Source organism: Chiloscyllium plagiosum, chromosome 12 (genome assembly GCF_004010195.1).
Source record: "Chiloscyllium plagiosum isolate BGI_BamShark_2017 chromosome 12, ASM401019v2, whole genome shotgun sequence".
Taxonomy (NCBI): Eukaryota; Metazoa; Chordata; class Chondrichthyes; order Orectolobiformes; family Hemiscylliidae; genus Chiloscyllium; species Chiloscyllium plagiosum.
Genome location: NC_057721.1, coordinates 76,536,175 through 76,562,680, shown reverse-complemented (window position 1 = coordinate 76,562,680; position 26,506 = coordinate 76,536,175). Strand labels below are relative to the sequence as shown.

At 41.5% G+C, this 26,506-nt stretch overlaps 1 protein-coding gene across 3 annotated transcripts in view; it reads right to left on the bottom strand.

Moving 5' to 3' along the window:
• Positions 1 to 26,506, bottom strand: part of LOC122555418 (neural cell adhesion molecule 2-like) — a 1,561,904-nt gene that overhangs the window by 397,115 nt on the left and 1,138,283 nt on the right. For all 3 annotated transcript variants that reach the window (XM_043701408.1, XM_043701406.1, XM_043701407.1), the window contains 2 exons: positions 23,573 to 23,690; positions 16,631 to 16,788 (listed from right to left, as the gene is read on the bottom strand). In XM_043701408.1, the coding sequence (XP_043557343.1) occupies positions 16,631 to 16,788; positions 23,573 to 23,690 (276 nt within the window). The remainder of the gene's footprint in view (positions 1 to 16,630; positions 16,789 to 23,572; positions 23,691 to 26,506) is intronic.

Here is a 26,506-nt window from a genome sequence, read left to right as displayed (position 1 = left end):
TTCTGTTGCCATTTTCAGGGAATTACTGACTTGCACCAAGATAATTCTGTACATAAATGTCCCTCAGTATCCTATTTTTTCTTGAATTTGCCATCCTAAACTCCATAATCTGACACATGTCCAGGTTAAACTCAATTCGTCATTTCTCTGCACATCTTTCCAACTAATCTGTAACCTCCTGCAACCTAGATATTCTTGCACACTCACCCAAACTCCACCAATTTTCATGTCATCTGCAATAATTACCTTTGTCCCTGCTTTTTATTTCACGTTTGGGAGAATCTGTAACCAGAGGACATGAAATCCCAGCAAGTGCTCACCAATTTTTGTGTACAAGATGATTAGGGGTTTAGATAGGGTCGACAGTGAGAATCTTTTTCCACTTATGGAGTCAGCTATTACAAGGGGGCATAGCTTTAAATTAAGGGGGGGGGGGTAGGTATAGGACAGATGTTAGGGGTAGGTTCTTTACTTAGTGAGTCGTGAGTTCATGGAATGCCCTGCCAGTAGCAGTGGTGGACTCTCCCTCATTATGGGCATTTAAGCAGGCATTGGATAGGCATATGGAGGATAGTGGGCTAGTGTAGGTTAGGTGGGCTTGGATCGGCGCAACAGCGAGGGCCGAAGGGCCTTTACTGCGCTGTATTCTTCTATGTTCTATGTTCTATGTTCTATGTTCTCTGGGTGAAGACATTTCTCCCAATCTCAGTCTTAAATGGCCCTCACTGTAATCTTGGACTGTAACCTCCTACTTCCAGACGCCCTGACCATCAGGTGGCAATGTAATGGTATTTCACAAGATTATTAATCTAGGGACCCAGGTTGTGTCCTGGGGCCTTGGTTCAACTTCCCACCGTGACAGATGGAGAAGATTGAATTCGATAAAACAAATCTGTAATAAGAGTCTAATAATGACCATGAAACTGTTGTTGATTATTATATCAAAGACATCTGGATCACCACTGTTCTTTGGGAAAGGAAATCCGTTCCTGGCTTACCTATGACTCCAGGCCAACAGCAATGTAATCACATTAAACTCTTAGATGACCTCTGAAATGATCCAGCAAGACCAGTTCAAGGACAATTAGGATGGACAATAAATGCTGGCCTAGGCAGTGATTCCCTCATCCCATGAATGAATATAAAGACCTTTTTGTGTTTCACCTGCCGTTCCTGTTAGAATTTTATAGGTTTCTATGAAACACTTCTAAACTCCAGTGAACTGATACAGTCACTCTTCATACATCAGTCCTTTCAAACTCAGAATCAGTCTGCTAAACCTTTGGTGCACTCTTTCCAAGTCCAGAAAATCCTTCCTCGGATGAGGAGACCAAAATTACACCCAATACTCAAGGTCTGATCTTACCATGGACTTTGTATAATTGCAGCAAGATGACCTTACTTCTGTACTCAAGTCCTCTTGCTACTAAAGTCACAAACAATTTGTCTTCTTCACCATCTGCTGCACCTATAACCAATGTACAAGGACACTCAGGTCTAAATCCCCTTTCATAGAATCCCTACAGTGTGGAAACAGGCTCTTCAAGCCAACAGGTCCACACCGACCCTCTGAAGAGTAACCCACCCAGATCCATTGCCCTACCCAATTATCCTGTACTTACCCCTGACTAATGCACCTAACCTACACATCCCTGAACATGGGTAATTTAGCATAGCCAATTCACCTATAATGCACATCGAGTCATAGTCATAGAGATGTATAGCACGGAATATCTTTGGATTGTGGGAGGAAACCAGAGCACCCAGATGGAACCCACACAGACACGGGGAAAATGTGCAAACACCACACAGAGAGTCACCTGGTGTTGGATTCAAACCCAGGTCCCTGGTGCTGTGAGGCAGCAATGCTAACTGCTGAGCCACCATTCTGCCCCATTTCCCATTTCATCACCATTCAGATAATAATCTACTTTCTTGTTTCTGCCTCCAAGATAAATAACCTCATATTTATCCACATATAACTTAATTTATTATGCATCTGCTCCCTTACTTAACTTGCCCAAATCACAGCTAAACATTTTTGCATCCTCCGCACCGTTCATCTTCCCACCCAGCTTTATATCATCTGCAAACTTGAAGTCATTACATTTGGTTCACTTATCTTTTTTTAATATTTATTCATGGGATGTGAGCATTAGCTGGGCCAGCACTTTTATCTCTAATTACCCAGCGGTAGTTAAGACTCAACTGCATTGCTGTGGGTCTGGAGTCACATGTAGGCCAGGCCAAGTAAGGATGGCAGCTGTTCCTATCAAAAGAAAACTAGTGAGCCAGATGAGTTTTTTTATCCCCTGACAATTGACAAAGTATTCATTGTTATTATGAGACTCTTAATTTCAGATTTCCATTGAATTTAAATATCATCATCTGTCATGGTGGAATTCAACCCTGGGTCACCAGAACACTACAGCTGACTCTGGATTAATAGAAGAGCAATAATACCACAAAGTAATTGCCTCTCCCTATATCTTTTAAGTCATTAGTATTTATTGGGAATAGCTGGGGTCCAAGCACTGATCCCTATGGTACCCCATTACTCATTACCTGCTGCTCAGAAAATGACGCGTTTATTTTATATGAGAATGCTGTCAACTGAGAATGCATAGCCCTTTGAAATCAGTAAATCAAATTAAGGCAAATTAAACCAATTTAACAAGTAATAGTGCCTTAAAGGAGAAGTGTCTGCTTCTACTTTTAGTAAAAAAACATTCAATTTAAAACAAATTAAGCCAAATTAATCAAATGATCAAGTGACGATACTTTATAAAGGCAATGGAATAGGTACATGATTAAGTGTAGCTGATAATGTTTGATTATGGCACATTTGGAAGAAACAATAATGGCATCAAGTTCTGTGTTGGTGACTCTTCCTTGGAGCCAGAATGTCAAGGTTCAAGGGTCACTTGCTTTCTAGGCATGAAATGGGCAATTACAAAAGTACTGGCATTTGAAGCAGAAAATCAGTTTGCACTTATGTTGCTGCTCATGAATGTAGGTGGAAGATAGATTGGCTCTGTTGCCAGATGAGTGTTTGTTAACTTAACACACCCATTTCTCTGTGTCACTCCTAATGGACCCCGCTTTCCTTGCTTATCCAGATCCCCTTAAATTTATCCAGGCTATTTACCACAACCGTTCTCTACGGTAATGTTCTTTCAGTCCTGAACACTCTTTTGAGTAATAATTATTCTTAATACCCTGTTAGATATGTTGGACAGATAAGAGTATCAGGTGATATCAATGCCTGTGGGGAGAACCATATATAACAAAGTTGAGCAAATATAAGGAAGTGACATGGCTAACAAATAACAGTTTTGGGATTATGACCTGACCCACAGGTAAACTGGAACCAATGTGAATTAAATAACTGTAGACAAGGATTGAAACTATTTAGAAGGGCGATAGGTTGGGACAGGCTTATTAGAGATAAGAATATTGTAGCATTGGAGGTCAGTTCTTTAGATTACAGTACCCAGCATCTTTTTACTAATCATTCCCAGATGAGGGTATGGAGGCGGAAATAAATGCAATAACTCTCACTGGAGCAGAGATACTAAGGAGAGATACTAATGGGGCTAAAAACTGATAAGTCTCCAGAACCTCGCAGGTTGCATCTTAGAATATTACAGGAAGTAGCAGCGGAGATAGAGGATGTAGTAATCATCAAATAATCTGTAATTTCTGGAACATTCTGTGAGAACTGAAGAACTGTTAATGTACAAATCTATTCCAAAAGGGAAGGAGATAAAAAAAAATCATATAACTATAGGCCAGTTACATCGAAGTCTGTTATTGGGAAAATGTTAGAGTCTATTGTAAAGGCTATAAAAGCAGAGCATTCAGAAATATGTAATAAAATCAAGTAGCATCAATGCAGTATCATTAAGGAGAAATCATGTCTAACAAATTTATAAATTGACAAGGTAACAAACAGGATTGGCAAGAAAGAACCAGAATTACAATATATATGATTACAAAAAGATGTTCCATAAAGTACAACACATAAGTCTACTGAATACGATAAGAGCCCTTGGTATTGTGGGTAGTATTTTAGCATTAATAGAGAATTGGCTAATTAGTAGAAGTTAGAGAGTTGGAGTCAGGAGGAATTTTATGGATGGCAACCTGCATCTAATGGTGTACCACAGTGACAATCAAATGAACGATCAGTACTGGGGGACAATTATTTGCAAAATATGTTGCTGACTTGGAAGAGGGGAGTGATGTGGACTATATGATAGCAGCAAATTCACAAAGGCTGTGGGAGCAAAATTTGTCATGCCCTTTGGAACAGTCAGGAAGTCTGCTGGAACCCTTGGGTTGACCCTCTCCATCAAGTGTTGATGAGATCTCGGAATCTGAGATACACACGATGGATGTAGCAGCCTTGACGCTTGAAGAGGAGAGTGAAATTCTACCGAGACAATCTTGGCGCAAGAGTCGAGTTCCCGCTGTTACAAGCTGCCCATATCAGACGATGAGTCAGAGGAACCGGTCCTGGTACTAGAACATTCCAAGAGGCTCTCCAAGAAAAAGGATCAGTTGAGGTCCTTACAGAGGGTGAGGGAATGCAGAGATTGTAATTAAGTCAGCCAGCATGACCTCATAGAATATGAGTTCCCTGACTGGGTCTGTTAATCTGGTCCAATCAGGGAGCCCTGGCTGACAGATAAAAAAAGAAAAGTGTCTGAGATTCTAACACTCTCAGAACTGACTCAGGAGGAGTAGTACTAGAGTCAAGGACTCATCATGAATAAAGAAAGGTGACTTGATGACAGGATACTGGTCTCTGTGGAGTTATTTCACTTTATTTTAAAGGAATGGGTAATAAAAATAGGAGGTAAAAACAATGACTGCAGATGCTGGAAACCAGATTCTGGATTAGTGGTGCTGGAAGAGCACAGCAATTCAGGCAACTTCCGACGAGCAGCAAAATCGACGTTTCGGGCTGAAGGGCTTTTGCCCGAAACGTCGATTTTGCTGCTCGTCAGATGCTGCCTGAATTGCTGTGCTCTTCCAGCACCACTGATCCAGAATAAAAATAGGAGGTCTTGCTATAATTATTCAAGACACTAGTTAGACCACAGCTAGAATGCTGTGACCAGTTTTGGTTCCCTTAGTAAGGAAAGATATCCTGGAATTGGAGACCATCCAGAGAATGTTTCTCAATTTTGTCCTGGGTATGGAGGGATTTTATTCTGAGGACGGATTGACGAGGTGTGGCCTACATATTGAGGGGGTCTGGTCTGGTCCATAACAACACCCAATCCCTCAAATAAGAATTTAGAATAATGAGAGGTGACCCTTATTAGAGCATATAGAGTCTTAGTTATGCATAACACCATAGATACTGAGAGGTTGCTTCCCTTTATAAGTTCAGGGTGTCTAACCACAGAGAAGGGGGTCACCTATTTATGATAAAGTTGAGGAAGAATGTTTGCTCTCAGAGGCTAATGAATTTATGGAATTCTTCACCACATAGGGCTTTCATCTCTGGGCCACTACGTGTGTTCAAGGCTGCAAGAGACAGATTTTAATCAGTAAGGGAATCAAGGCATATGGGGAAAAGGCAGGAAAGTGGAGTTAGTGATGATCAGATTAGCCATGATCTCATTGAATGGCAGAGCAAACTTGATGGGCTGAATGACCTCCTTCCTATCCTACATTGTATGGTCTTATGGCATAACTTTTTTTTAAGATTTATTCTATGAGGGGTGAAAATGAAATCTGTTATTCTGTTTTCTTTTCGTGCATGACAATGAGGTTTTACAATGTTATAGAGGAGCCGCGGTGCACCAGTTAATTATTTTTAAAAATTGTAAAGGAAACTGTATTGTGTTGTTGCTTAGCAACAAGAGACTGGTGACAGAGAAAGACAGAATAATCCAGAAATGTGAGTGTATCAGTTTGAGTGTCAAAGAATGAATGCAAGGCTGCTTGACAATTACTTTAAAGAACTCTCCTGCATTTGCTGTTTAGTTAAATTTATAGTGAGTTTAGTTTGTAATTTGTCTTAGGTTTCTTGAAGAGAGATGCTGGCTGAAGGAATACAGTGGCTGCTTGGAAATTTGCCAAAAGGAAACCAATTGCAGTTGTACCACTCTGAGTCTGAAGCATGGAACTTTAGTTTGAATGTATTACTAATCCTTTACTGAAGTTAGGTGTTTTTAAATATATTGCTGGAAAAAAAATAGTATGGATTTGAGCCCTCTTCTAATGTCTGTGATGACATCTTCTTAAACTTTAATTTCATTTCATGGTATAGTTGGTGTTTTTTCTTGTTGAAGAAAGGTTTTGATTTTTTTCTTGAACATACACTGGCAGCCTCTTGTGATGGTATCTGTAACTGGCCTCCATGATTCAAATGAGAAAAAGGTTTGGATCTATCCGGGTTTCATTCTAGGATCTGACTTGTCCAGTATTCATGTCACCTGAGATCATACCACTTAGTTTTGGTCTTCCCCACATCTGTACATCTACCTTATTAAACGTATGCTGTGCATCGCAATCTGACCAGTCAAGGTAAAACACAAAACATTCATAAATCTTTGGAATGTTGCTGGAATATGGTTTAGATCAGAGTGCACTGATTGTGAAAACTCATGAAGGAGGTATGTATCATTTACTACCAGTCTCTTTCGCACATTTTGTTCAGATGCAATTAGTCAGAATATTCCACTATATAAAGTTAAGAAGCAGACACAAATAAATATTCAGTACAAATGTGTGGTAATATTCCTTCGTTCAGGTTCGACCAGAAAAGGTGAGTGTACTAACCTGACTGTATGCTATGGGTTTAGAATGTAGTGTGAGCTTATTTGTGTTGATGGTCATTTTTCACACAGTGGACAGTAAAACCAATGCACTGAAATAATTCCAAAGCTTTACTTCTAGTTTTCTGGGTCACTGGTAAAATAGGAAATGAGTTTTAGAATCATGGAAACATAGAATTTAGGAGCAGGAGTAGATCATTCAGCCCTTCCAGACTGTTCCCCCATTTAATATGACCATCCAACTCAGTCCCCTGTTTCCCACTTTCTCTTCATATCCTTTGCTACCTGTTCCTAAACCTCACTGTTATACTGTGAACAGCTGATGGTGACTTCAGCTGTTATACTGTGAACAGCTTCTATCTGACAGCATTATCGCCTGCAGAAGGTAGGTGCAGACTAGGGATTGTGGGTAGCTTCTGTCAGCCAATTAATGCCCTCTGAAGTCTCTATTTTCAGACTGTCTCTTGTCGTTTCTAATAGCTTCAATTCAAATTGCCCCATGATCGGACTTCAGCTGAGATTTTACATCATTCGGTCCAGCTCCAACTGCACTGAATGGCAGGTGAGTTTAGTACATTTCAAGTGACACCTTTGAAATTGACATCTCTGGCAGTGACAAATAGACAGTGGCATCTCTTTGATCAAGCTGGCTGCTAGTTAGTAGTGTAGTTATGGGAAGTGCTGAGGGCTGTCCCATCATGTTCTGGGCACTTGGAATACCTTACAATTGAAATGTTTTATTTCTCTCCTGTTTTGGTCTGTGAGTTTAGAATATGAATGCTCTGTGTTTCTCTAAAGTTGCATTTATACCTCAGGCACAGTCTTGCAAATGACATTGCTCAAACTTGCTTACCTCTCATGTAAACGACTTGCACTAGGCCTGACCATCATGAGGGAACTGGTCTTGCTGACTTCATAGCTGGCACATTTGGAGTAGCAACATTATAAATGTCATGTCATCATGTCACTACAACAAGTATAAATAGTGTGACTGTAATCTGTGAGGAAGCCACTAACACTGGATTGCTAGTCGCCATCAGTCATTTAGTTTGTTTCACAGCAGAGAGCGGCGCGAGCTGGGCGGAAGTGAAGTTGGAGCGCAGAGCTAGTCAGGAAGGTAAGTGATTGATATTTAAGAAATTGCCTCGACGCCAACGGTCTTTTCACAGCAGAGAGCGGCGCGAGCTGGGCGGAAGTGAAGTTGGAGCGCAGAGCTGGTCGGGAAGGTAAGTGATTGATATTTGAGTGGATGTGTTCTAAACCCCAGGCCCTACCCTCCCATCCTCCTCCTCTAACCTAACTTTAAAGTCCACAGGTAAGCTACTCAGTGTTCTTGTTTTGGAGACGAAGTGTAGAGTAATGGCAGTGCAGGCAGTGGAATGTTCCTCCTGCAGGATGTTTGAGGTAGGGGTGACCACCGATTCATCTGAGCCAGTAACAACAGAAGTTTCCAAATTCTAATCTTAGCCAACATATTAGTTAGAAGTGTAGAATGTCCGTGCTCAGATCTTTGAAGGTAGAGAGTGTGGAAAATGGCAATAAGTAAAGTCAGGGAGGATTACTTACCACAGATGCCTAACCTTTGCTGGAAGGTCACCAAATGTGGACCTTGGGAAAGGACAGAGTCCAATTTGCCTCTTGCTGAAGAACCTTGCAAGCACTCACAAGTAAGAAAAGAGAAACTCTGCATAATTGCCACTTCCATTATAAGACAGTCAGCACAAAAGAACCTGATTACCTGAAGAATCTTAGTGTGAAGGCCTTGTCCCAGCTCTATGCCACCATGGGTCAACAAAACAGATCCATCCTCATAAACATGGAGCAAAGCTCCAGCCTTCAAAACAAAAAGATGCTTAAATTAATAATCAACTCTCTCACATTTGCAGCTCCCTGGGTCCAACATATGCCATCAATCCATCCATGTACCTATCCAAATGTCTTTTAAACATTGTAATTGTACCCACATCCACCACTTTCTCAGGAAATTCATTCCACATACGAACCATCCTCTGTGTATAAAAGTTGCATCTTATGTATTTTTTAAGTCTCTCTCTCTCTCTCTCTCTCACCTTGAAATGGTGTGCCCTGGTTTTGGAAAAGACAACTACCATTATTTTATAAATTTCTATCATATCATTTCTCAACCTCCTACACTTAAGTAAAAAAATCCCAGCCTATCCAGCCTTTATAGATCAAACCTTCCTTCCCCGTCAACATCCTGGTAAATCTCTTCTGAACCCTCTCCAACTTGATAATATCCTTTCTATAACTAGACGACCAGAACTGGACAGTTATCCAGATGAGGCCTCAGCAATGACCTGTATAACCTCAACATGACTTCCCAGCTCCCACACTCAAAGGACTGAGCAATGAAGGCAAGTGTGCCAAATGCCTTCCGAACCATCCTGTCTATGTGTGATGCAAACTTTGAAGAATTATGTACTTGCACCCCTAGGTCCCTCTGTTCTACATCACTACACAAGACCCTATTAATTGTATAAGCTCTACTCTTGTTTATTGCACCAAAATGCAATACCTCGCATTTATCCAGATTGAACTCCATCTGCCATTTTTCAACCCATTTGGTCAAGATCCTTTTGTAATCATAAAAAAATTATTGTCATCCACAAACTTATTAACCATGTCTTCTATACTCTCATCCAAATAATTTATATAAATGACAAACAAATGAGGACCCAGAACCGATCCCTTGTGAAAGTTCCGCATGGTAGATTTATTAGTAAAATTAGGTCACAGGCCTCCAGTCTGAAAAGCAACCCCTCCACCATTACGCTCTGTCTCCTCCCATTAAGTCAATTATGTATCCAATTGGGCAAGTTCACCCTGAATCCCATGTGACCTAATTTTACTAATAAATCTACCATGCGGAACTTTATGAAAGGCTTTACTAAAATCCAAATAAACAACATCTAATGCTCTGCCATCATCAAACTTTTTGGTAACTTTCTCAAAAAAACTCAATCAAGTTTGTGAAACATGCGTTTCCTTGCACAAAACCATGCTGACTATTCTTAATCAATTTTTGCCTCTCTAAATGTCTATAAATCCTACCTTTTATAATCACTTCAAACAATTTACCCACAAGCAAAGTCAGACTCACAGGTCTATAATTCCCTAGTTTTTCCTTACAACATTTCTTAAACAAAGGTATAATATTAGTCACCTTCCAGTCATCAGGCATATGGATGATGCAAATATTTCTGCAAGGAGTCACATAATTTCCTCTCTTACTTCCCACCACGTTCTGGCATACCTTAAATCAGGTCCTGGAGATTTATCCACCTTTATGTTCTCTAAGACCTTCCAAACTTTCTCTTCTGTAATGTGAACTGTTTTTAAAACATCAAAGTTTATTTCTTTGCATTCTCTAGACTTCATTTCTTTCTCCACAGTAAAAACTGATGTGAAATATTCACTTAGTATATCTCTCATATCCTGAGATTCAATGCAAAGATGACTTCTTTGATCTTTAAAAGGCCTACCCTCTCTCTAGTTATCCTCTTCTCTTAATATATTTGTAGAATCTCTTTGGATTAACCTTAATCTTATCTGCCAATGCTATCTCATAACCCGTCTTTGCCTTCCTGATTTCTCTCTTAAGAATGCCTCTACACTCTTTATATTGTTAAAGAGATTCAATTGTCTATATCTAAAATAAGATTCTCTTTTGTTCTTGAACCTCAATATCTTTATTCATCCATTGTTCCTTAATCCTACCAGATTTACCAATCACTCTAACAGGAATAAAATGCCTCTGAACTCATCATCACACTCTTGAATGCCTCCCATTTGCCAGAAGACCTTTTACCTGTGAACAGTCTATTCCAATCAACTTTTGAAAGTTCTTGTCTCATACCATTAAACTTTACCTTATTCTAATTTAAAAACTTTAATTTTTATGGAAAGCTTCTCCTTTTCCATAACCATTTTGAAACTAATAGAATAATGATCGTGAGACACAAAGCATTCCCCTCCTTTTAACTTCAGTCACCTGCCCTGCCCTATTGCCCAAAAGGAGGTCTAAATTTGCTCCTTCTCTAGTAAGAGCATCGTCATATTGATAAAGAAAATTTTCTTGAACACGTTTGAAAAATTCTTCACCATCCAAACCTTTAACATTGTGGTAGCCCCAGCCAATGTTTGGAAAATTAAAATCTTCCCTTATTACAACCTGATCATGCTTATACATATCTGAGATCTCCCTATATAATTGTTTCTCAATTCCCTTCTTACTATTGGGGGAGCGATAGTACAATCCCATCAAAGTTATCTTTCCTTTATTTTTTGTAATTTCTACCTATATATTTTCACTGGACGATTTTTCAGAAATATTTTCCATAGTTACAGCAGTAATGTGTTCCTTAATCAAAAACACCAACTCCTTCCCCTCCCTACTTGCCTCCATTTCTCAGCCAAGTTTCTGTCATAACTTGGCTGAGAAATGGAGATGATACGAAGATAGGTGGAGTTGTGGACAGTGAGGAGGGCTGTTGTCGGCTGCAGAGGGACTTAGATATGATGCAGAGCTGGGCTGAGGAGTGGCAGATGGAGTTCAACCCTGCCTAGTGTGAGGTTGTCCATTTTGGAAGAACAAATAAGAATGCGGAATACAGGGTTAATGGTAGGGTTCTTAGTCAGGTGGAGGAACAGAGGGATCTTGGGGTCTATGTACATAGATCTTTGAAGGTTGCCACTCAGGTGGATAGAGTTTGTAAGAAGGCCTATGGAGTATTATCGTTCATTAGCAGAGGGATTGAATTCAAGAGTCGTGAAGTGATGTTGCAGCTGTACAGGACTTTGGTTAGGCCACAGTTGGAGTACTGTGTGCAGTTCTGGTCGCCTCACTTTAGGAAAGATGTGGAAGCTTTGGAGAGGGTGCAGAGAAGATTTACCAGGATGTTGCCTGGAATGGAGAATAGGTCGTACGAGGATAGGTTGAGAGTGCTAGGCCTTTTCTCGTTGGAACGGTGAAGGATGAGGGGTGACTTGATAGAGGTTTATAAGATGATCAGGGGAATAGATAGAGTAGACAATCAGAAACTTTTTTCCTTGGTACAACAGAGTGTTACAAGGGGACATAAATTTCAGGTGAAGGGTGGAAGGTATAGGGGAGATGTCAGGGGTGGGTTCTTTACCCAGAGAGTGGTGGGGGCATGGAATGCGCTGCCTGTGGGAGTGGCAGAGTCAGAATCATTGGCGAACTTTAAGTGGCAATTGGATAGGTACATGGATGGGTGCTTAAGCTAGGACAAATGTTCGGCACAACATCGTGGGCCGAAGGGCCTGTTCTGTGCTGTATTGTTCTATGTTCTATGTTCTAAACATTTTGAAAAGCAGCCAGCCCTAGTATTGGACCATTTGCAGTTGTATCACATACTGTCCAAAGCCATAAAGTGTGAGACTACTTATTGAAGAAACTTTCAATTCATACTGACCGTTGCTTTTGAGCAGCTGGACATGCAATGGATCACTAATCAATGTACAGCTCTAATTGTTTTACCATTAGCATAAACCATGATAGTACAGTTCGTCTATTTATCAGTGTGTATTGAGGGTTTTGAATCTTTCGATATGTGAACTGTCACATCAAATAGAAGTTTTATTCAGTTAAGATTTCTGTCGATGTGAATAAATTATCTAGTACGATGGATTCGATTGCCTATGTAGAGTAATCTCTGATCTTTATTTCAAGGGGGAATTTGATATTTTGCTTTCACCCAAGCAGGTGGGTGCTTGTTTTTTAAAATCTCATCTGAAAGACAACATTTCTAAAAGTGCAGTGTTACCTTAGTACTGCACTGAACTAGTAGTGCTCAAACTACAGAATGGGACCTAATCTCCCAATCTTGTAATTTAGAGGTGAGCGTGTTACCAACAGAGACATCTCTGCTTCACAAAGATGAAGGCAAGACACTTTCAGTGTGAAATTCCACTCATGGAATGAGCTAGGACACAAATAAGAAGACTCAGAATTCTCATTTATGGACATTCTGGAGAAAGATACAAACAACAGTTGTCATTTTTGATTGCCTTGTCATGTTCAGTGATCATAAGTTGGGGATGCGAGGCATTTTGGAAGAGTGACTCCACAGCTGGTGCTCTGGGTGTGTAGGTTAGCAAGCAGAGATGACAGGGCAGTGACGATTAGTCCAATGAACTGATCAAAGAATTCAGGAAAGATGCACAAAGAAAAACTGTGAGTTTAACATAATGGATTCAATCCAGAGACAGCATCACCAGAATAGGAAGGTTGGGATATGGTGAAGAGTTAGGGCAGTCCAGGGAAGATTGATATCAGGTATTGAAGGGCTTCTGAGGAGAGTTTGAGTGGGTTGGACTTCACCCATTGGAATGTAGAAAAATGACAGCCAAACAGATTGAAACACATAAGATTCTTCAGGGATTTGACAGGATAGACGCAGAAAGACTAGTTCTATTTGTGGAAGAATCTCAGAGTAAGGAGTCACCCATTTAAGACAGAGCTGAAGAGGAATTTCTTCTCTGTGAAAAACCTGCCGGATTCATTACCATAAGGTTGGCCCGTTCAGTATATTCAGGGCTGAGATGGGCAGCTTTTTAATCATTAAGGGAAATAAGGTTTATAGGGAAAAGGCAGGAAAATAGAACGCAGGATTATCCATGATCTCATTGAATGTTGGAGCAGACTCGATGGGCTGGAGGGCTTACTTCTGCTCCTTCGTCTTAAGGTCTTGTGTGAGAGGAGGGATCTCTGAAGGTCAAAGAATCTGAGTGTGAGAAACAAAAGGAGGCTAACAGGAAGGTGAAGAGTCAATGAGGAAGGGAGTAAGGGAACAAGACAAATAAATACAGAAACTAAAGGGAGAGAATAGTAATGGACTCTTCTCCTGTCGTGATCCTGAATCTAATGGAAAACAGGCTCTGGAGAGGTGTAAAATGGGTGGACCATTTAAACCTGCTCATACAAGTTAAAACCACACCATGGGTTGTGAAACAATTTGGAATGTCTTAACAGTATGACAGGACCTGCATGATGCAAGTTTTGTATTCACCTTTTCTGATTACACTCTAGTGATGCTTGCTGTAAAGATGATAGTAGGTTTAGGCTGGAGCAATATTAAATAATTGCACAGGATTTACAGCAAAGAAAAAAGTTTCAGTCCTATTATTGTTGGTTACATTTAAGATAATATCTACCCTTCTTTATCTAATCATACCAACACATACTTCAAAGTTTTTATTTCCTTGTGTGCTTATCTAGCTTCTATATAAAGAATCATGGAAATCCTAAAGTGTGGAAGTAGCTATTTTCCTCATCCCATACAATGCCTCTGAAGAGCACCCCATCCAGACCCAACCCCCTGCCTTGCATTTCCCATGGCTAATTCATCTAGCCTGCACATTATAGGCAAATTAGCATGGTCAGTCCATCTAACCTGCACATCTTTGGGCCATAGAAGGAAAGCATCCAGAACAAACCCACACAGATCCCTGATGCTGTGAGGCAGCAGTGCTATTCACTGAGCCACCATGTCATCCCTAGCATTTCTGTGTTATTTACTTTAGTTACTGTTTGTAATAATTGTTCCATACTTAATGTCTCTTGGATCAATGCAAAGAGGACATTAGTTTCTGAGTGCACATGTTTACTAGAGTTTTAAAATATCTCTGCACTCCCACTTATGATTCCACCTTCTAGTACATTCTATGATATATGTTCATATTGCTTTGAGTCAAAATCAAGGCTTCAACAATCAAAGACACAGATCAGATCATCACATCATCAAACACAGATCAATTTAACCATTGAACACTACAGTAGCAAGTTACACTTTCTAAACTCAGTGTAAATTAGTTTCTGAAGAGATTGATAATCACACTAACAGTGGCTCCTGTTCTTGATCTCGCTTTCAAATAGAAACAACTTCTCTGTATTTACCTGATTGCATCCTTTAAAAGCAGTACAGTGTCTCAGTAGTTAGCACTGTTGCCTCACAGCATCAAGGTCCTGAGTTTGATTCCAACCTCAGGTGACTGATTGTGCGGAATTTACACATTTTCCCTGTGCCTGTGTGGGTTTCTTCCCATAATGCAAAGATGTGTAGGTCAGATTAGATTAGATTAGATTAGCTTCCCTACAGTGCAGAAACAGGCCCTTTGGCTCAACAAGTCCACACCAACCCTCCGAAGAGTAACCTACCCAGACCCATTCACCTACTCCCTACTAATGCACCTATCACTATGGGCAATTTAGCACGGCCAATTCACCTGACCCGCACATGTTTTGGGAGGAAACCGGAGTACTCGGATGGATTGGCCATGCTAAATTGGCCATAGTGTACAGGGATGTGTAGACTAGGATCATTAGCCATGTGAAATGTAGGGTTACAGGGATAGGGTAGAGGGATGGGTCTGAGTGGGATCCCCTTCAGAGGGGTGGTTTTTACTTGATGGGCCAAATGGCCTGCCTCTAGACTATAGTGATTCTCTGATAAGTTTAAAGACCTCCATTGACCAAATCATCTGGCAATCCTGCCTTTTCTAGAGGACAGAAATACAAACTGTTTGATCTTTCCTGAAAGGTATGATCTGCTGGCCTTTCCAGCTCACCTTGTCAACAAGTGCCTATGAGGCCACCTGGTAAGAAAGTCTGGAGTGAATGGTGAACACAGTCCTCATTCACAGATGGGACCTGGGCATTGCAGGCTGGATCAGTATTTATTACCCATCCCTAGCTGCCCTTGAGAAGATGGTGGTTAACTGCCTTCTTGAATTACTGTAGTCCATGTGCTGTAGTTTGACACGCAGGGACGGAATTCCAGGATTGTGACCCAACAACACTGATGGGTGATATCAACAGCAATGTTGATATATTTCCAAGTAAGTACAGTGAGTAGCTTGTAGGGAATATTGCAGGGTTATTCTAGAGCTCCTGTCTAAGGAGCATTGGTGAAGCTCTGTAGTGCACTTTGTAGCTGTGATACACTGCTGTGACTGAGCATCAGTGGTGGAGAGAGTAGATATTTGTGGATGTGGTACCAATGAAGTAAACTGCTTTGTCTTGGATGGTGTCAAACTTTGCCAGTGTTGTTGGAGCTGCCTGGCAAGTAGGGAGTATTCCATCACATTCCCAACTAAATTGCCCGTCGTGTTAGGTAAGGTGTAAATGTAGGGGTATGGGTGGGTTGCGCTTCAGCGGGTCGGTGTGGACTTGTTGGGCCGAAGGGCCTGTTTCCACACTGTAATGTAATCTAATCTAATCTAAAAAACTTGTGCCTTATAGATGGTGAACAGACTGTGGGGAGTCAGCAACAGAGTTATTCGCTGCGGTATTCCTAGCATCTGACCTACTCTTGTAGCCATTAAATTTGCATAGCTAGTGAAGCTCAGTTTATGTTCAATGGTATCGTCCAGGATGTTGATAGCGAGGGATGCAATGATACAGGTGCCAGTGAATGTCAAAAGGCGGTGGTCATATTGCCACTTATTGGGGACAATCATTGCCTGGCATTTGTGTGATGCAAACATTACTTACCACTTTTCAGAAAAACACCTGGATATTGCCCAGGCCTTTTGGACATGGACTGCTTCAGTATCTGAAGAATCGCTTAGGAATGATTGCCCTGTATGGGCCAGTTTCAACAGCACAGGAACATAGAACATAGGAACACAGGAATTAGGCGTGGGATTTGAACCTACCTTCTCTCGCTCTATATCTATGCCGTCTTGTTCGAGACCGTCCCACAAGAATAACCCGGAGGAGAAAGGAATACCAGAAATGTGGCTTGCTTCACTAATTGTCAGTAACAACACAACAGCACAAATGGATGACATACCGAAGACTTTTACAGACAACTGTTCTTCCACAGTTCCTGCTTTATTTGTTGCCCTGCAGATGTAAGCCCCAGTGTCCTCCTGGGCAATGTTCCTTATCGTCAGCTCCGTGCTTCTCTTTGACACGTACTTATCATCGTCTTCAATGAGTCTCCCATCTCTGCAAGGTGAAAGTATGAAAGTTCATGGTTGCAGGATTAAAAGGATGCACATTCCCATGTAGACCTTATAGTCCGAACAAACCCCTACTCTGTCTAGCATTAGGGCAGCCACCCAGTAGTATGGAGCTTGTATTGCCAATTATTCTCACTACTGACTTCCTTTCCTCCTCTCAGGGCTACTGCCTACCGCAATCATAGAATTGCCTATATTAAGCGTAGACACAACAATTTCTAGCATTACAAAGCAGGCCACTCTGTACCTGAAAGAGCAAAGAAGCATTTGATTCAGACACTGACATTGACTGACTCATCACTTCATTTCCGGCATTTTTGTGTCTTTACCTCAATTTTCCAGTATTTTCTTTCTAACCTTTTTTTTATTATATGCTTTCAGATGATTGCTCAGAAGCAGCCTCTGGTCAGTACTTTTTTCTCAAAAACTACCCTTCACTGGTACAATGCAGCCAGTGACAGCCATTTCATGCTGTCACTGAAGGGGAGGTAATCTGCACAAAGAAAGACTGAAATTGCTCTGTGCATTAGCAACAGGATAATCGGTTCATATGAAATTCTCCTTCCCACTTTAACAAAATGATTGGCTGTTTCTTTTTAATACAGTAAGGAAAAACACTAACTTGTCTTTGAGCACCTTTATCTTAGAGATATAACCCAAGGCCCTGCACAAATTTAAAGCCAAGTTAAACAAAGAGATATGAAGAGAGGTTGGCCAAAATTATGGTAAAAAAAGATAGATTTTGCAGAACAGTTCAACAGGGGAGAGATCAGTGGAAGGGAAAAAAAGTTCTGAGCAAGAAGTTCTAGACCTTACAACTTTGGAGACACCATAGATTAAATGAAATGAACAAGAGCATAATAGAATGAAGACAGCAATCCCAAAGGATTGCAGGAGGGATCATGTCTGAGTCGGAAGGATTTGTAAATGAGATTAAGAAACTGTATATTGAGATGCTGATGTACTGGGAATCATTGTAAGTCAGTCAGCTGAGAGATTGTCAATCTTTATGTGAGATAAAATACAGCCAGTAGATTTATGAATACACCCAAGTTTCTGGAAGGTACAAGGTGGGCTGAGCGGTTGGAATGTATTGAAATTGTCAAGTCTGAAGATAGAAAAAGCAGAGAGGAACGTTTTAGCAGCAAAACGGGTAAGGCCGAATTGTGAATCAAATAAGCTACTAGCATAATGAGTGGTTGACGAGACTTTAGGAGAGGAGTTTGAAGGGTTTGAGTTGAGAAGAGATAATTGTATTTGGCTACACATCATTAAATAATTATGAAATCTGTTGAGGGCAGTTCCACAAAGAGAATTTAATGTGTTAGTCCTGTCATAATTTTATAGGTTACTGTGAGATCTGCTGTCTTTGTTCAAAACTTGAGTGGATACAGTTCTAACTGATCCAACCAATCATACGTTAGTCCTGTCATCCCAGGAATCAGTCTGGTATACCTATGTGGCACTTCTTCCATAACCAAAATATCCTTGCTCAGATAAGGAGACCAAAACTGCACACAATATGCCTGCGGTTGTCTCACCAAGGCCCTGTAAACTGCAGCAAGACATCCCTGCTCCTGTAATCAAACCCTTTCACTATGAAGACCAACATACCATTTGCCTTCTTCACTGCCTGCTGCACCTGCACATTTATTTTTAGCAGCTGGTCTATAAGGACATGTGGATCTCATTGCATTGTGCCCTTTCCCAATCTATCACCATTAAGATAATAATCCACCTTCCTGTTTTTTGCTCCAAAAGTAGATAACCTCAACCTCAGATCTTAGAAAAACAGAAAATGGGAGTTGGGGTAGGCCGTTCAGTCCTGCTCCAACATTCAACATGATCATGACTGATCATCCAACTCAGTACCTGGTTCTCAATTGTGTTGCATACCCTTTGATCCCTTTAGCCCTAAACTATACTTAACTCCTTTTACAAGTGTCAATGTTTTGATCTCAACAGCTTTCAGTAGTGAAGAAATCCACAGATTAGATTAGATTAGATTACTTACAGTGTGGAAACAGGCCCTTCGGCCCAACAAATCCACACCGAAGCGCAACCCACCCATACCCTTACATTTACCCCTTACCTAACACTACGGGGCAATTTAGCATGGCCAATTCACCTGACCTGCACATCTTTGGACTGTGGGAGGAAACCGGAGCACCCGGAGGAAACCCACGCAGACACGGGGAGAACGTGCAAACTCCACACAGACAGTCGCCTGAGGCGGGAACTGAACCCGGGTCTCGGGCGCTGTGAGGCAGCAGTGCTAACCACTGTGCCACCGTGCCGCCCATAAATGTAGCACCCTTTGGGTGAAGAATCAAATAGTGTTCATTGCTACTATGGATTACTATTCATTACTGACATAAAACACTGAAAGTCAAATTATTATATAAACAATTAAAGTTTTAAGTACTGACATGCATGAATTAACGTATCAATTACTGATATGAATCAATTGAATTGTTAACAATTGAATTGAATGACTAAAGATGCTAATCACTGATCTTAATTAAACTATCCCTCACTGCCCTGTTTCAGACAGCATATACATATCAGATTCAAGCTGATCTGTGATGGCTCTGATTATGGGTGGCTTGCTAACACTCAACAGCCAAAGTGAACGTTTGTCCAAGGAGCACTCAGGAGAAGTAATGAGTCTGATGGAAGCACAGTCCAGTCAGAGGCATCATAGAACCAAAGGAAACTTATGAGCAAAGCCTTTGCACGTCTTTCAGCTCTGCTCTTCGTGTGTATGTGCCCTGTCAATTTGAAAACCTTACCAGGCTGGAAAGCTAACATGCAGAACACTCCCAATTAAATCACACACTTCTGCAGCTTGTACTGAACCTACCTCTTCAAACACATACTGTACGTTTATAAGCAGGTGTCTCCAGGCTTTTGATGACATGTTTATTAATCTGACTGCACAGCTGTATGTTTATCCCAATAGATAAGCACACTCAAACTCCAAGGTATGTAATCCATGTACAAATGCAATTGACATCTGTAATTGCTTTATGATATGTTTGTACTTCATCCTTTTCATCCTGTTGCATAAACCAATAGAACACCCATGAATGTACAGCTAATTTAGTTAATTGTGTTACATTCTCTTCTTTGACTCTAATTTTTTTGTGGCTGAGTGTCAGAATGATCCGTCATTCAATTCAGTTTTATTAAGTACCACAGTCAAACCACTATCTCCTCCACTGGATTATGAAGTGATTTTGGATTGATCTTCATGTTAAAGCCCTGTCATGTTGTAGTGGTCTACTATATCAGTGAGTAAGGTGCACACTAGAAAATAGGAACAGGCATTTTTTTTTATTATGTGTTCTGAGGATGCAGGTGCCTCTGGCTACAACCAGCATTTATTGCCCAATCCTCATTGTCATGGGAAAATGGTGGTCAGTTTACTTTTCAACTGCTGTGGTCCTTGGGGATTAGTATAATCCATTGTGCTCTTCATAACAAAGTTCAAGGATTTTGACACAGCGAAAATGAAGGAACGATGCACATTGGTCAAGAAAAAGCTGATCAGGCCAGACATGCCACCTAGTGCCTAGAGAAACCTCCTTATAAATACATGTGCATGAAGAGACAGGTTCTGTGTAGGTTGCAAGAGTGTGTATTACCTGATCTGGAAGCACTTCAATGTGCAGTGGTTATTAATTATGCAGAGGCTAAATTGGGAGTTCTGTAAACTGTCAGTAACATCAGTGTAACATCTATTCCCTCTCTCCCTCCTTGTGTCACCCATGGCTCAGTGAAAGCACTTTGACTTTTGAGGGACAGTTGTGGGATCACGTCCAGAGATTTAGTCCATGCTTACACCACAAATCGGAATACAGGGAAGGCTTCACAATGTCAGCAGCATTGTCTTTTGAGCAAGATAGGTTGGTATAAAATATCCCACGCTGTTTTTTGAAGAAGAGCAGAGGAATTTTGATTGGTGCCCCGACCAATATTTATTCTTCAATATTCTATCTGCATCCCTTGGTAATTATAGGAACTTTCTGTGTTAGTATTGCAATCTGATTATTCCTTGATTGACATTGTTTGGAGAAATCCTGAGATTGTGAAAATTGCAATGTATTTCCATTGAGAAAATATGAACATGACAGTAGCTAAAAAAAAAGAATTTCTAAAATGTAACAAAACAAGAGTTAGAATTCATGAGGCATCATTTACATAAAATCATTGTTTTAATCATAGAATACAGAACAGAAAAAGGCAATTTATCTCTTTGTAACTGAGCCGGCTCTTTCCACACAGCACTGCAATGTTCTTTCCTTCAATAGATAGCCATTCCCTTTTTACTGAATCTGGCTCCAACACTCTTTCAGATAATGCATTCCACCTCATATCAACTCACTGCGTAAGATCTTTGTACGGCTCCCCCTTAGAATTGTGTCTCATATTTACAAAACTGTCCCCATCGGGAAAAAAGCTTCTAAGGTATTTATCTCATCGAAATTCCCATGCTCTAAGCAAACTAACTTCGATTTTTCTAATCTCCACATTACTGAATGTTTCAACCCTTATAACATTCAATCAAGGCCCAAGGAATAGATTAGATTACTTACAGTGTGGAAACAGGCCCTTTGGCCCAACTAGTCCACACCAACCCTCTGCAGAGCAATCCACCCAGACTCATTCCCCTGCACCTAACACTATGGTCAATTTAGCATGGCCAATTCAACTAACCTGCACATCTTTGGACTGTGGGAGGAAACCAGAGCACCCAGAGGGGACCCACACAGACATGGGGAGAATATGCAAACTCCATACAAACAGTCGCCTGAGGCGGGAATTGAACCCGGGTTTCTAGTGCTGTGAGGCAGCAGTGCTAACCACTGTGCCACCGAGCCGCTCACAATGGAGTGTAATTTAGATACATATGAGGTGCTACATTTTGGTAAGACAAATCAGGGCAGGACTTACACGCTCCATGATAGGATCCTGGGGAGTGTTGGTTCATAGCTCCTTGAAGGCAGGGTCACAGGTAGATAAGACAGTGAAGAAGGCATTTGGCACGCTTGCCTTTATTGGTCAGTGAGAATAAGAGTTTGAAAGTCATGTTGCCACTACACCAGCCATTGGTTACGCCACTTTTGGAATACTGTGTGCAGTTCTGGTCACCCTGCTCTTGGATAGATGTTGTTAAACTTGAAAGGGTGCAGAAAACATTTTCAAGGATGTTTCCTAAGTTATATGGAGAAGCTGAATAGGCTGGGGCTGTTTTCTCTGAAGCATCAGAAACTGAGGGTGATTTTATAGAGGTTTATTAAATCCTGAGGGGCATGAATAGAGTGAATAGCTAAGGTCTTTTACGCAGGGCAGGGGAGTCTGAAACTAGAGGGCATAGGTTTAAAATGAAAGGGGAAAGATATAAAAGGGTCCTATGGGCAACTTTTTCATGCAGAGGATGGTGCTTATGTGGAACCAGCTGTCAGAGGAAGTGGTGGAGTTTAGTACAATTGCAGCATTTAAAAGGCATCTGGATGGGTATATGAACAGAAGGGTTTACAGGGATATGGGTCAAATGCTGGCAAATGGAACTAGATTAGTTTGGGATACCTGATCAGCAGGGATGAATTGGATCAAAGGGTCTATTTCCACACTGTATCATGCTATGACTGTATGACTGTCAACTTCCTCCACCACCTCCCTAAAACCTTAACCGCCTTGCTAAAGTGTACATCCAAAGTTAACTGACGCTACAGCCAGGACCTCGTTGATGCTTCTTTACTGGCTTGCTTTGTTACCCGAGACTAGATGTAAGAAGCAATTATAGAGTGTATGCCTTTGAATCAAGTTTCTCAACTTGTCCAGTTACTTTCAAATATTTAGTGTACAGAGTCAACATTTCGGGTATACCACAGTAACTAGTAAATTGGTTATTTGAATTTGTAGGAGAAAGTGAGGACTGTAGATGCTGGAGATCAGAGCTGAAAATATGTTGCTGGAAAAGTGCAGCAGGTCAGGCAGCATCCAAGGAACAGGAGAATCAACATTTCAGGCATAAGCCCGAAGAAGGGCTTCGTGAAGAAGGACCTATGCCCGAAACATCGATTCTCCTGTTCCTTGGATGCTGCCTGACCTGCTGCGCTTTTCCAGCAACACATTTTCAACCCCGTATTTGAATTTGTAGGCAGTCTAAAGCCTGGATGACTCAACATTGAGTTCTCTAATTTCAAATAACCTCCCTTCCCTTCCCCCGACTCCCTTCAAAGTCCCTCCCCCTCCCTTCCACTCCTCCCAGCCACCTACCGGATTCATTCCTCCCATTGACCAACTAGGTTGTATCCTCTGCCTGTCTTCACCCATCTCCACTTCACCACCCCTCCCCTGCCACCCCCTTTATCTGCAGCTCCCCTCACACACGCCCACCCCACCCCCGCAGTCCTCAAGAAAGGCTACACCCAAAACAGCAACTTCCCCACCTCCTGATGCTGCCTGGCCTGTTGTGTTCTTCCAGCGTCCTGCTGGTCTACTTTGGATTCCAGCAGTTTCGTTGTCTCTAACTTTCAAAGACTTGGCAAAGTGTCACATAGCACAGAAGAGGCCCTTCATGCCATCTGTGCCATCCTATCTATGATAATCCCACCTATGCACATGCCTAACTAAGTCCCTGATTTTTACTGTGACAATAGTAGTTTTGTCACTGTCATCTCCTAGTTTTGTCACTGTCTTCCATAACTCACCAAGGCTCCAGGATAAATCTGGAGGGTTGATGATCCTGACCTTGCCCTTACCTGTACCAGCTGATGTCAGGCTCGGGAGAGCCAGTGGCTGTGCACGTCAATGTCACGGACTCCTGGCGATCTGCCGTAGCATTCACTGATCTCTTGGGCACATGAATTACGGGAGGAACTGGAGGGAATTAGAATGGAGAAAGGGAAAGGAAGTTAGGTGCAAGGGTTTGTGGAGATCATCAAAGTTTATCACATGCAGAAAACCACAATTTATAGAAACTAATTGCTATCCGTGATTCAATGAACTGTTATTGAACCTCCGGCTTTCCATGTACTGTTAAACCAACCTTGTCTGATTTTTGTCTCACAACGCAATACAGTCTGAACTGAAATGGGTCACTCAAAAACTGGACCAAGCAGAAACTTAAACCAACCAAAGTCAACGGAAGAAAATGCATCCTTTTTTGCTGATTTGGTGTGAGGTTCTGAATTAGAGAATGATACAGCACTGTGTCAGGTAATTTGTTCCATTGCACCCCTTCTAACACTTTAAAAGAACTACTCAATTAGTCCACTTGGTCTCCTGCTTTTGAACTCCTCCAGCCTGGCTGGTTCTTCCCTGCCAATAGTTGTGTATGAGTTGAAAGGCACTTGGTCCAAAAGCCAATTGTATTATGAGCTAGCCAGCAAGACCAGCCCGGTGACTATTTGTCCCAGTGGAAAGGCCGAATCTATGAACTCAGTGAAGTGATAACTAAATTTTTGCCCTATTATTCAAGGCACAGCTATTCACTCGCAGTTTGGCAATCCCACAGGATTATCAGGAGTTGGGGATTTAGACGGTGCTGGGAGCAGTTTTTGGAGGAAAATCCAAGACAACCTTCACTCACTTTGAATATCTCTGTGCATTAATAACAAGGGTCGGCTGGCTGTAGTCCACAACATACAAGTCCATCATCAGTGCTGTCAGGGAAGGAGTACCAGGATCTTGAACTAACAACAGTAAAGGAATAGCAACATAACTCCAAGTCAGGAGGCAAAGTACAGGTGGTGGTGTGCCATTGAATCTGCTGTTCTTACTCTCTCTGGTAATTGAGATCATGTCTCTCAGAGGAGTTAAATAAACTTTGGTAAGTTGCAGCATGCAGCTTACAGAAGGCACACATGGCTACCTCTGTGTAATCGGGACAGAGGGAATGAATGGTCAATATTCTGTTTGTATACTTGCTGAAATATAAATGTTGATTTATTGTCACATGTACCTAAGTACATGATAAGTTTTGTTTTGTGTGTGGTACAAGAAATTATACCACACAAAGTGCATTTGGTGACTGAACAGAGTGAAGAATACGATATTGCAGCTGCAGAGAAGTTGCACAAAAAGCAGGATCAACATCAGATTTGAAATTTGAGAGCTTCATTCAGCGGGGAAGAAGCTGCTTCTGAACCAATTGGTAGGTGTGTTTAAGCTTTTGTATCTTCTGCCTGAGGGAAGCGGTCGGAAGGGATTATAGTTGGGGTGTAAGGGGTCTTTGATGATCACTGAAAGTGTAAAAAATTGACCTGGGTATGTCCTGTCCTCTAAAAGAAGGGCAAATCAAACCCAGCCAATTACTGTCAGTCTAATTTTGATCAGCAACAAAGTCATGAAAACTGTCAGTGACAATGCTATCAAATAGCTTTTCCCCAATAATAACCTGCTCACTGATGCTCAGTTGAGTCCATTAGGCTCATTCAGTCTCTGACATCTGTGCAGCCTGGATCCAACTATGAACAGAAGAGCTGAACTCAAGTGGTGGGATAAGGGTGACTGTCCTTGACACCAAGGCAGTGTGTGATCAAAAGTGGTAGCAAGAAGCCTGAGTAAAAACGTCAATGAGAATCTGGGGGTAGGCACTGTAGAAACTGTCCGGCGGTTGTAGAGTTAGGCAGAACAAGGACAGTGGTTGTTAGCAGCTCATTGAATTGAATTATTGGAGAGTCCTGGTCAATCCACTGGATTGGAGAAAGTGAGGACTGCAGATGCTGGAGATCAGAGCTGAAAATGTGTTGCTGGAAAAGCGCAGCAGGTCAGGCAGCATCCAAGGAGCAGAAGAATCGACGTTTCGGGCATGAGCCCTTCTTCAGGAAGGGCTTTCCTGGAGAAGGGCTCATGCCCGGAACGTCGATTTTCCTGCTCCTTGGATGCTGCCTGACCTGCTGCGCTTTTCCAGCAACACATTTTCAGCTCCAATCCACTGGATTGCCAACTCTTGATTGATTAGCAGTGTTTTGGAATAGTGGGGCAAAATGTCAACCACCTGTTGTCTCAGTCTTAAGACATCAGTGCAGGAGTTCGGTAGGGTAATGCCTTAGACTCAAAGGATCTTCAGCTGCATCATTGATGATTTTTCCTCCAAGATAATGTCAGAGGTGGGAATATTCATTGACTGTGCAATGCTCAGCACCATTCATCACTCCTCAGCCTCCATTTTCAAAGGCAGCACGACCTGGACAAGAATCAGGCTGAGGCAGATAAATGGTAAAAACAATGACTGCAGATGCTGGAAACCAGAGTCATGATTAGAGTCGTGCTGGAAAAGCACAGCAGTTCCGGCAGCATCCGAGGAGCAGTAAAATCGACGTTTCAGGCAAAAGCCCTTCATCAGGAATACAGCCCTTCATCAGTATTCCTGATGAAGGGCTTTTGCCCGAAACGTCTATTTTACTGCTCCTCGGATGCTGCGTGAACTGCTGTCCTTTTCCAGCACCACTCTAATCTAGACTGAGGCAGATAAATGGAAAATAACACTTATACCATACAAGTGCTGGGTAATGATGTTCATCAAAAAGAGATTCTAACCATCAGCCTTGACATTAATGACATTACTATTGTAATTGAAATGAGGTTGGCCAGATGGATCTCTCAGAATAGGAATTTCCTGATTGGGGCTGTTAATTTAGTCTAATCAGGGAGCCTTGGCTGACAGATAAAAAAAAGTCAGACAATCTGGG